Genomic DNA, 12,004 nt, shown 5'->3' on the forward strand with positions numbered 1-12,004 from the left:
GAAGGGCTGCCTTGAATCTCGAGACTTCGACTGGAATTCCAATTCAAATACCAGAAAACACTCCTTTCGACGACATAAAGCAAGCAAAGAAAGAAGCTCTTGTTAAGTTCCTAAACAAACGTCCTTGGATACTACTTCCAAACAAGGAGAACCCCCTACCCATATGAAATTGGCAATTCAGTCTCTCCTTCGCTTCTCAGGACAACCATTCTACATAACCTGTGAAGGCGACATCCAACCAGTTCAGTAAACCTTAACGTTTAACTTCACTTTTTTATGTTTTTTGTGAAAGTGTCAAAAATAAATTGTTTTCATGAGTTTTCTACGATATTAGAAAAAATGTTATTTTCTAATATCTTCACATTCAATACTTTTTCAGCACTTTTCCGTAGTTATATATGAAAGACAATTCGAGATAAAAGTCATAGTACAATGGAATAATATGTTGCACACCATTTGTTGTGAACCAAACTTGAAAGTCAGAGAAACTGTTACTAGGTGGTTCGTAGAATTTAGAAGCAAAGTCATAAAAGTCCTTACCAATACATAGAAAACTATTGTTGCTTGAACTGAAACTTGCATGACACATAACATTTTGAGGGTCAAACACGTTTCTATAAACTGTCAAATCTGCTGGTGGAAGTATAAATTGAAATGGACCATCTGGTGGTAATGGTTCGTTCTGGTTTAGTAACCGAAGAAATTGTGCCCAAGAACGTTTGTCTACTTTCCAAAATAAAAACTCTGTATCTCTTGGAGGGTTAATTTCAATCTTTTGAAATGAAACGGTGGAGTTCATCTTGTCATATTCTAGTTTCAGATAGTATGTTCCATTTAGTAAAGAGTCGTATTTTTCTTGAAATTCCCAATAATATTTGTTCATTTGAGTTTGAAAGTCATTTAGAGTTTTCTCAAGACTTTCGTCTGAACGAACTGTAAAGATTCTCATTTCGTCAAATTTGTCTATTAGACCATCAGAACCTTTATACTGCCCATGAAAATATACTGCGAACATAAATGCGTTAGTTCTATTTGAAAACAAAACTCTTCTAAATCCTATTGCCTTTGCATCTGAAGGACTTTGAAGCCAACGAATTGGATAGTCAAACCTGTATACTCGGGATGAAATTTCTTCATCTGAAATAGTCCTACCAGCATTTGTAAAGATATAGTCTAACGGTTTTGTATCTGCTACTTTTGTTCTTTGTTTTTCAACCTGAAGCATTTAATATATGTAAAAATATATTGTTTTAAAATGGTATGCCATTTCATATTTCTCATCTAACAAACAAGTTTCCCAACGGTCTTCTCCAACAAACTCAGCGTACATTTCAAATAAAATTTAAAAAATGTCACTTTTTTAAAATAAATTTTTACTTCATGCAATGTTCACTAACATGGAAAGGCATGTCCATAAGACGTTCTTCTTCTAACCTCTCTAGTCTGTTTGGATAATTTGCACGTGCTGTTTCCAAATCCATTTCGTAGCGAAGACCAGCCAGTTTGTCATAGACTTTTATGGGTCTTCCCTTCCTATATTTAAACTTCTTCGAAACTCTCCAACCATATCTTTGTAACTCTGCTTTTATTCTAGCAGACTTTCTATCCATTCTATATGGGGGCATTTTTATAAAAAGAAAAAAAATATTTTTTTCTTTACTTAACATAACCGCCTGCTGCCATAAGTCTTTGACGCCAACCCATACCAGCTAATGAAGGTTGACTTGGTTTAGTTTCCAAACTAAACTTTGGTTTTGGTTTATCTTCAGTTTTTGGTTTTTCTTCTTCTATCGGTTTTTCGTCACTTTTCGGTTTCTCTGACTTTACTTCACTTGCAGGAACAGTTGTGTCGTCAACATCTTCATAAATATCATATGCCATTTGTTTTTGTTTTCCTTTCAACTTTTTGTGTTTTTGTAAAGTTTAGAATATTTCGACTCTAAGTCAATGAGATGTTCTATAATGAACTGTTGGTCAGTGAAGTAAACTTTTCCATCTGTTGTCTCGAAAGCTCCTTCAGACTTCAATATTTTATTTGTGAGAGTCTGTTTCTTTTTTGAGATACTTGCCGTTCCATTTTTATGAAAAGTGACTTTGTAGTTAGGGTTTGTATTTCCAGACCTGGCACTTTCTATTATTGAATTTTTCTCTTCATCTGTAAGTTCTTTGACAGGTTTTGACAATGGTTCTGAACTTTTTGTTTGTGGTGTCAAATCTACCGTTTCAACTTCTTCGGTCATTTCATCTCAGTAAAAAATTTTAGTTTGGTTTGTTTTCAACTGGTTGTTGTTGTTTTTTAAGTCGGTCTAAAACTTCCTGAGGTATAGGAAGAACTTGACAAACACGTTGTGTAACTGCTGGAAGCCGACAAATCCATCTTGAACCCATTTGTCTCAATGCTGTATTGTTCATTTCATCTCAGTAAAAAACTTTACATTCCCCACGTTTGAGGCGGTTGAGGTTGGTTATTGTTTACCCATTGTTGTGCATGGTTATATCCTCTGTTAAAGAATCTTTCACCTTGGTCCATATAGTGTCCTGCTTGGTTATAGTAGTCATTTGCTTTGTTATAATAGTTTCCTGCTTGTCTTCCTACATTGTCCATCCATCCTTGAACTTTTCCTCTTGTTTCAGGATTTGGAATAAGATTTGTTGCATCTCGTGCTACATCCCAACCTTTCTGTACAGTTTGTATAATAGGTTGTGCTTTCTCTTTAAGTATACCTAATGTACTCAAAATCTTCCTTCCAACTCCAAATACACCTCTGGCTATTGTTCCCACTGCGGGCAAAAATCTGGATGCAACTCCTGCTAATGCGCCAAATAAACCCATTTCTTATAGGATAAAAAATGACGAATCCAAACAAGGACCCCTATGTTTCTAAAGCGACAAAAAAAGCACTCATGATAAAAATCTTTAGTTCAACACCAAATGCTTGGTTTATGGATATCTTGGAAAACATTCCGAGAGTTAGAACAGATGGACCACCATACTGGCTAATATTTGTCGGTCAAAACACAAGATACTGTGAAGCCATACCATTACAGTCCAAAGCTATTTTAGATATCTTAGCAGCTTTGACAATATTCGTTGACAAATACCATCCAACAAAACTGACATCTGACTGTGAAAGTTCTTTCAAATCAGATGATGTAAAAAACTATCTGCGTTCAAAAATGTAAACCAATATTTCATTGTCGACCAAAACCATTCTGCTCTTGGTGTCATTGACGGTTGTATAAAAATGTTAAGAGACTTAAACCAACCACAAGGTGGTGAAGCAAATGAAATGTCATATGACGACAAATATAGACACTTCTCCATGGCAAAGATGAGACAAGTTTTAAATATTTACAATAGCCGTAAACAAAAAGGTTTGGGAAACCACTCCCCCGAAGAAATGAAAAACAACCCTGACTTAGAGAAAGACTATATATTTAATAATTTAGTCAAAAGAGACAAACAAGAAAGAATGCCGGGCTTCAAACTTCAGAAAGGTGACAAAGTAAAAATAGAAATACCTAAACGCGACCCATATGAAAATACTATTGACTATGACAACAATGGGAACCCGACAGGTACTCACATTCGTGTTCGTAAAAATAGAAGAAAGTATACAAGAGAATATTATGAAGTTTTAGGCAAACATGGCAAAATGTACACACTGCAAGCAGAAGATAAAACTACTATTGTCAGACCTCGTTTCAAACTTGTCAAAGTTCAAGGTGGTATACTTTCAAAGACAGTTCCTAACAAATATAAGACAACTCCTGACGAATATGCTAAAGAAGTTGAAAATGACGACTAAGCATTTCTATACCATGCGTAAACTGTCATGTAAGGTGGCATGTAGTCTTTACTTTGTCCCGTTGTTTGCGTATATCCTGAAACGCGATGTGTATGGTCTCCTTCTCCCCAAGTTTCATCCCAGTAACCTTTATAGCAAAACTTAACGTCGTCTTTAACATCATATCCTTTACCTTTTGTCATTGCTGACCAACCCCAATATTTATGCCTATGCAAACCTGCTTGAGATGTACTTAAATTTATGTAGTGACTGTGTGCAGGTAAATTTGCACCTGAAATCGTTTTACTTCCACCTGTTTCCTTTGAAGAGTTTGCACAATACAAAAACCTGTCGACTATTTGAGTCCAAGTTCCAAAACCCAGAACTGTTTCTGGATTTGTGAGTTCATTGACGTATAAATAGAGCCTATAGGATATAATGTTTGAAGTATTTCTGTCTTTAATGTTTGAAGCTCTGTTTTGTCTGCTTTCTTGTCACATTGCGGGTAGTTCATATGCTTCAAAGTTTCTGGCATGATCTTCGATATTCCTGCAACTCTTATCTAAATTGTTAAGAGATCTTTTACGCTTGTACTCGGATTCTCTAAAGGTGCACTTGAACCAAGGTCAAAGTTCAGTATTATGTCGTCTGCTCTAACAGTTGTAAACTTGTATGTGTATGAGTCTTATTTGCTTTCTTCTCTAACTCATCGTTAACATAAGTTTTATCTGCTTTAAGGTCTAAACATCCTGAAAACCCATCCTGTATCAGCTTTAGTTTTTAAAATCTTCGATGTCCATTCATGATACCATTCAGCCCTTTCTATAATTTCATTATCTTTTTCATCCACATATTCCTTATCTGCTTTCTTCTCTAACCTACTAGCCACACAATCCTTATCGCTTTCTTTTTCAAGGCTAACGTTTAAGTCTGTTATTTCAGATATAGAATGTGTATGAGTCTTTTTAGAATATTCGTTTTCAGCTCTTGTCACTTCACTTGACATTTTATTGTCAACATATGTTTTGTCTGCTAGTTCAGGATGAGTATGTTCTTTTGTTGCATAAGCATTGTTAGCTCTTTCTTCTTCCTTTGCTATTGCATTCGTCTACATATTCTTTGTCAGCTTTGTTGTCAACATCTGCTTTCAAAAGAAGTTCATTTATAGGTTTCTCGTTTAAAGTTCCTTTTGTTGGATTTATACAGACAGTATTGTTCTTCTTGTCTTGAAATAGAAACTCATCTGTTAAAGGGTTTAATGTCAGTTTTAAGTTTCCTTCTTTCAATGACTTCAGATATCTTAGAATAGTTTGAAAAGTTTGTTGTGTTCTTATTTAGAGCTTGCATAATGAGTTGTCGGTTGTGTTGTATTTCTCTCATGGAAGCAATATCTTTCGACATTTTTATTCTAGATAAAAATATGCTTCCAATAGAAAAAGAAAATTCAAGAGTTGCTACAACTAAACCATTAGATGAACTTTTACTAATGTCGGTCAAAGTTTGAGACAGAGACCTTTAAAGCATGAAGGCTATCGTTTTGACTACCCATTAAGATGGCTAAGAGACCCATCTGTCACAAAAGCTATTGCTTTCGTAGAATGAAGTTCATTTCAGAAGCCATACATGGTTTCCCATTTACGGTCGGTTTTGAAGTTCGATACTTAACAAAGAAAAACGTATGTATGAGAAATTTGAACAGGGAAAACTTTTACAAGTTAGTTTGCTTGTAAACTTAGAAACAACTCTTCAAGCTTTTCAAGAAAAAATAAACGATATCTATATCGAATATGCAAAACAGTATAACATTGACGAAGGAAGAATACCATCTCGATATTATTTATGACAGGAAAAATGCAACTGTTAAAATCAATAGAATAGAAGACCTTGGAGAAAACGTTTTATATTTCTACAAAATATAACAACTTGGCATGGTATAGATTTATGAGGATGTTAAATCAGCCTGCAGCATATCCAGTACACCCAGACTTTTATGAAGTCGAAAACCCTAATGGAACATATGAAAATATTTTCGACCCAGATGCTATTATTGTTCATGCTTCATTTTCTGGTGCGCAAAACTCTTTCTTATGTCTGATGAATGACTTTTACGAAAAACCTACAAATTATACGAACCACCAAGTGGAAGTATTTCAGACTTTCAAGTATGGTTTACTACAGATGGAAGAAAAGAATAATTCCATTTATACCATGCGTTTTACTTAGAACTTAGTTTCATATACAACTACTATCGAACGGTTAAAAATATAATTTTTTAATACGGTTGAGTGTGTTGGATTTGGTTGCCAACTAGACTGTGGTGCAGGTTCAGGCTGTTGTATAACAGGAGCTTGTTCTTCTGGTTCAGGGTCTTTAGGTATAATACCAACAAACTGACCTACTCTTTTACCAATATTTTTGACTCCGTTCCAAATTCCTCTTCCTACGGTTTTATTCCATTCCATATACCTCTTCCAACATTTCGAAAGAAGTTTCCTATCTTACTGAAGAAACCCATTTTACTATATGTAAAAATCTAATGTCCGCCTAGTCTCTTACGTTTCCTGTTGAGTTCCATAGCATTCTTTAACTGGAGCTCATACATTCTGTTTCTCCTCTGCGTAGAAAACATATTCTGGGTCAACTTCCTGTGTTCGCGTCATCTGCATAAAGTTGTTTATATCCCACTTCAGGGTTTGTATAAAAACTCTTTCCATCTCATATTTGCATACCATGGTGGCAAACCTAACGCAGCGTCATTTGACATGGCAGTTTGCATTTGTACATCTGTTGGCACTTGACCATAGTTGCCATTGCAGTTGTATTCTAACTTCATTTGGAATATTCTCTTGGGTTTGGTTGTCCAGGTTGCTGTGCATTCGCTAGTTCTGTGCGTCCATTTAATATTAGATAAAAATATCTCTTACGAGTACATATACTGACATTTGCAGGCATTGGTTCATCTTCATATTCTCTGTACTTTTCTGCACACGTCAAATAAATAAATGACACAATGGAAAAAACCTAAAACAAGTAGTCCTATTTCAAACCACATTTACTTACTAATAAAATTTCTTTGTTATGACACTTTCTCCGGTTTATAGGACTCTCTCATATTCTATCTTGTCATATCTAAACTCATAGTCATGTATGTCCTCTAACCATCTCATAACGGTTCCAAAACCACTTTTATCGGATGTAAAGTAAAAGCATGGATGGTTATGTATAACGTCTAAAGTTTCTAAAGAGTCTCTCAAAGTCCAGTCTACTTGGTATTGAAAATCCATGTGTTATAGAACGGCGGGTCCACTATAAAGAAAACATTTTCCTTGTCTTTATATTTTTCATACAACTCTGTCCAATGACATCTCACAAACTCTATACCTCAATATATTTTTCTATGTCCTCTTTGAAAACATTTGTATAGTTAAGATATAAAACTTTTGACATAAGTGTTTCAATGTCATGAACTCTTATAGAACCACTATATAATAGTCTAGCAGATATACTATCCCAGTCTATATATTCTGCTTTTTTCAAAACCTCTCTCACAATATTTTGTTATCTAATGGTATACGTTCCATCTTACCTATCTGAATCTTTTCTTTTAACTCACTCAATATTTTGTTAGTGTCTGGAATATGTTTGAGACGGTCCATATAGTTGTCGAAGTCATTGCATATAATCTTTGAGTCTGGGAATATTGTATGGCACAAATGGGATATATAGAAACTTCCACCGAACAAATCTACAAATGTTAGACCATTCGGTAGTTTCTTAAGTTCTCTCAATATAATATCTTTACATTTACTCTTATTTCCAAAGAACGGTAACGGTGGTTTTGTAAAATTCATTTATATATAATAATAAAAATGTTTTTACCCGAAAAAGTGACAGAAAAGTGACAAAGCATGAAAACATATATAATTTGTGAAAAAGTGAAACATTATATAATGTTTTCGACCCAGAAGAAGGCTTCTTCCCAGAAGCAATGGAGGAAGAAGAAGAGTCCTCCGAATTCACACCAGAAGACTAACAATTTTCCGAATAAAAACTTCATTTATACTAAACATCTTCGGGGCTAGAGGGCACGAAGTGCCTGGAAGCCCCACTACCTTTTTTTTTTTATTATGCTAATAATAAAAAATTATTTGAAGAATTGACAACATGTAAATTGAATAAAATGTTTAAAGTTGATGGATTCAAAATTTCAAAAATAAAAGGAGTGGTTAGTTTGAAATCTATTCCTCAATCAAGAATCACCTCATTAATGAAAATTGATGATTTAACAAAAAGAATAGAAGAGATTGAAGAAAGAATGAATCAAATAATTGATTTCATAAATTCAAATAATCATTAATTTCTAAAGTTTATTTTTCATTCATGATAATCATTAATTTCTAAAGTTCAATGTTGAACTCAATCTTTATTTTTAAAATCGTTCAATATTATGAGAATTCTTATGTTTACAATATTGATACAAAATCGTTCAATATTATGAGAATTCTTATGTTTACAATATTGATACAAAATCGTTCAATATTATGAGAATTCTTATGTTTACAATATTGATACAAAATCGTTCAATATTATGAGAATTCATATGGTTACATATGAATTTACAAAATCGTTCAATATTGTTGTGAATTCATATGGTTACAAAAAAAGTCACACAACCCGCACTCATATACTACTGTCAAAATACAATGTAATAAACAGAAATTCATCAAAAGTGACAGCTCTCAATTTTTTGACATTTGTAAATTCTAAATTGAATGAGAAAAATGAAATAATACTAAGCATAATACAATATTCTAGATTTAATTATAATTAGGAAAAAGTTAGTTTTGAGAGTACTTTTCATAGGCATATCGAATGAAATCTTCTGAAAAATAATATCACATAAACCCATATTATTTTCTAATATATAACTATTTTATATAAAAATCAAATTCAATGATCTTAAAAGCGAAGGATAAACCTCAAAATTTACGAATATAATGAGTGGTAATATAATGCTTATCTATCATAAAACCATATGAAATATCAATTTTTGCTTTACGCCTAATTTTTGACGACAATTAGCAAAAAATGTTAAATGTTAACACTCAGTCCATTTGAATATGAAAAATAAAATTGACTTTGATTAAATGTTTTTATTTATCATGCAATTCTTCTTGCGACCAAAGATTTGAATAAAAGTTCAAAAAATAAGATAGCTTAAAAAATAATATACGGTAGTGTTTACTAATAGATGAATAGTATATAAATTCTATTAAAATGGATTTGATCCAAAAAAATATATAAAATTTGATCATAAATAAAATCGTTTTAAATTACTTCTTCATTTAAATTATAACAATTATTTTTGATTTTATATTTTTTTGGATCAAATCCATTTTAATAGAATTTATATACTATTCATCTATTAGTAAACACTACCGTATATTATTTTTTAAGCTATCTTATTTTTTGAACTTTTATTCAAATCTTTGGTCGCAAGAAGAATTGCATGATAAATAAAAACATTTAATCAAAGTCAATTTTATTTTTCATATTCAAATGGACTGAGTGTTAACATTTAAGAGTGGGGGACAAACTCGCCCATTGTCACTTTTTCATTAACCTTAAACTTGTAATTTTCATTATTTTTAATTAACCTTATTTCTTTCCCAATTCCTGATTTATTTTATTCACTTACTATTAAAAGTCACATTTTAATAAAATATAATAATTTATTTATAGCATTTTTTACTATACTGTAATAAAAAATTAATTATAATAAATTAAATGTTTATTAAATCAAATGTTTTCTTTGCAATAATATTTTTAATGTTGAGTAAACAATGTTGGGATCAAGTGTATCATTTTTCAGACCTTTCTGAACAGCTTCAAGCATACTGATGCATTCGACTTTTTTAAATTGTGTCATTTCTTCGAAATCTCTTGTGACTTTTTTGATAACTTTAACACTTCTCTCTGAATCCAGACCTTTAATTTGCAACTTAATCAGGAATGAAGGAACAACACTGGAATATAACTCGATGACAAGTTCATCGAGTCGAAGATTTGGTTGTACACCACTTGTATGTGCCGGATACCATTGTGTCAAATTTTTTCTGAAATTAACTTTAAAAGTACTAAGTAAGATCATGAGATATAGCAATATATGTTTAAACCAACTTATATTTTGGTTGTACACCACTTGTATGTGCCGGATACCATTGTGTCAAATTTTTTCTGAAATTAACTTTAAAAGTACTAAGTAAGATCATGAGATATAGCAATATATGTTTAAACCAACTTATATTTTGGTTGTACACCACTTGTATGTGCCGGATACCATTGTGTCAAATTTTTTCTGAAATTAACTTTAAAAGTACTAAGTAAGATCATGAGATATAGCAATATATGTTTAAACTAACTTATATTTTGGTTGTACACCACTTGTATGTGCCGGATACCATTGTGTCAAATTTTTTCTGAAATTAACTTTAAAAGTACTAAGTAAGATCATTTATTTTTGCATAATATAATGCCAATATGGTTTCTTTTGATTTTATTTCATTTATAAGCAAATCAGATTTACCCAAAAACTCCACTCCATAAGCGTTCATTTGCTAAATTAAAAAGTGACAATGGGCTAGTCTGTCCCTTTCTCGTCGCAAGAAGAATTGCATGATAAATAAAAACATTTAATCAAAGTCAATTTTATTTTTCATATTCAAATGGACTGAGTGTTAACATTTAACATTTTTTGCTAATTGTCGTCAAAAATTAGGCGTAAAGCAAAAATTATATTTCATATGGTTTTATGATAGATAAGCATTATATTACCACTCATTATATTCGTAAATTTTGAGGTTTTCCTTCGCTTTTAAGATCATTGAATTTGATTTTTATATAAAATAGTTATATATTAGAAAATAATATGGGTTTATGTGATATTATTTTTCAGAAGATTTTGTGTTCTTCTTCAAAATTATTTTTATAAAAAGAATCTTTACAAAATATACACTTTACTAATTAAATATTTAAAAACGTGCTCTATCAAAAGTTCCAAAAATTCAATATTTTAGCTTTTCTGAGGTGTCACTTTTGATGAATTTCTGTTTACAACAACAAGATTTCAAAATCCGCTTTATTCATGTATTCCAAGATTAAGTTCTATGTTCTTTCAAATGACAGTTTTTGACTATTTTTGAGCGAATTACTTGATAATTCATCATTGAGAACGTCACTTTTGTTCATTTAAAAAAAAGTAAAACTAAAAGGTATAAAAAAATGAGCTCAAGCCCGAACCATTATAAGATCGTTATGCTCGGAAATTCGGGTGTTGGCAAGACTGCACTTGTCGAAAGAGTTACAAATGATATATTCGTTGACGCTCACGTTCCTACTGTTGGCGCTCAATATGTTTCTTTAAACTTAGAAATTAACAACCAGCAAATTACATTAGAATTCTGGGATACAGCTGGCCAAGAAGTTTTCCGATCACTTGTAGGCTTTTATGCAAGAGATGCAAAAGGTATTTTCATTCTCTTCGACTTAACTGATAATCAATCATTCCTCGACTTAAAGCAATGGATTCAATTCGCAAACGACCAAGCCCCAGAAGCTGCTATTATAGTTTTTGGCAATAAAATCGATTTAGATGATCAAAGAAAGGTTGATTCAGAGAAATTAGCAGATTTTGCAGCAAAAGAAGGCATTACATTCTTCGAAGGCAGTGCTAAAACAGGCCAAGCTGTACAAGATGCTGTTGAAAAAATGGCAGAGCTTGTAATGGCTTCAAATAAGACAACGCAGTCCGCAATTTCTATTGATAAGCCAGATGCTAAGAAAAAATCCAAATGTTGCTAATATGTTGTTCGTCAAGAAAAAAATTACAACAAATAACATTTTTTTTTGTATTTTCATTAATCATAATATATATTTATTACACTCAATCAAGTAAAACTATTAAATTATTTCATATCATTTCCGCATGAGTAAATCAAATGTTATTAGTTTTGATTGCTCAAGAAGGAAATCTAGAGTTATCCTAATTCCATTACTTATATCATGGTTTATTATAGGATATCGAAATAGTTCATCGGAATATGTTCAATTAAACGAGCTTCCAATGAATAGAACAGAATTAGATGTCATCAAAAGCTTTAATTTAGAGTTCCATGAAACAGAATTAGTTTTCAAACTAGATTACAATGTAGTTTTCG

General features: G+C 31.9%; 4 protein-coding genes and 1 pseudogene across 5 annotated transcripts, besides 4 other annotated features; 2 read left to right on the forward strand and 3 right to left on the reverse strand.

The window, feature by feature from the left end:
- Window positions 1-4,213: part of a mobile genetic element that runs on past the window's edge.
- On the reverse strand, window positions 623-1,225 carry TVAGG3_0408690 (uncharacterized protein; the record flags this gene model as incomplete). The annotated part of the gene is made up of 1 exon (XM_051233012.1): window positions 623-1,225. A coding segment is annotated over one exon (603 nt), but the record flags the coding sequence as incomplete, so codon positions are not given.
- TVAGG3_0408700 (uncharacterized protein) lies at window positions 1,374-1,610 on the reverse strand (the record flags this gene model as incomplete). Its single annotated transcript, XM_051233013.1, has 1 exon — window positions 1,374-1,610. The coding sequence occupies one exon, from the start codon at window positions 1,608-1,610 to the stop codon at window positions 1,374-1,376; it is 237 nt and encodes a 78-aa protein (XP_051102743.1).
- On the reverse strand, window positions 1,657-2,240 carry TVAGG3_0408710 (annotated as a pseudogene). The gene has a single exon. A coding segment is annotated over exon 1 (584 nt).
- Window positions 3,246-3,809, forward strand: TVAGG3_0408720 (uncharacterized protein; the record flags this gene model as incomplete). Its single annotated transcript, XM_051233014.1, has 1 exon — window positions 3,246-3,809. The coding sequence occupies one exon, from the start codon at window positions 3,246-3,248 to the stop codon at window positions 3,807-3,809; it is 564 nt and encodes a 187-aa protein (XP_051102744.1).
- Window positions 4,214-8,494: 4,281 nt separating the features above from the next.
- Window positions 8,495-8,531: a mobile genetic element.
- An 839-nt stretch (window positions 8,532-9,370) lies between these two features.
- Window positions 9,371-10,446: a mobile genetic element.
- A 422-nt stretch (window positions 10,447-10,868) lies between these two features.
- Window positions 10,869-10,906: a mobile genetic element.
- Window positions 10,907-11,052: 146 nt separating this feature from the next.
- TVAGG3_0408760 (GTPase protein) lies at window positions 11,053-11,735 on the forward strand (the record flags this gene model as incomplete). Its single annotated transcript, XM_001301043.1, has 1 exon — window positions 11,070-11,648. The coding sequence occupies one exon, from the start codon at window positions 11,070-11,072 to the stop codon at window positions 11,646-11,648; it is 579 nt and encodes a 192-aa protein (XP_001301044.1).
- Between the last annotated feature and the right edge of the window lie 269 nt (window positions 11,736-12,004).

This window comes from Trichomonas vaginalis, chromosome V (assembly GCF_026262505.1).
Source record: "Trichomonas vaginalis G3 chromosome V, whole genome shotgun sequence".
Lineage (NCBI taxonomy): Eukaryota > Parabasalia > Trichomonadida > Trichomonadidae > Trichomonas > Trichomonas vaginalis.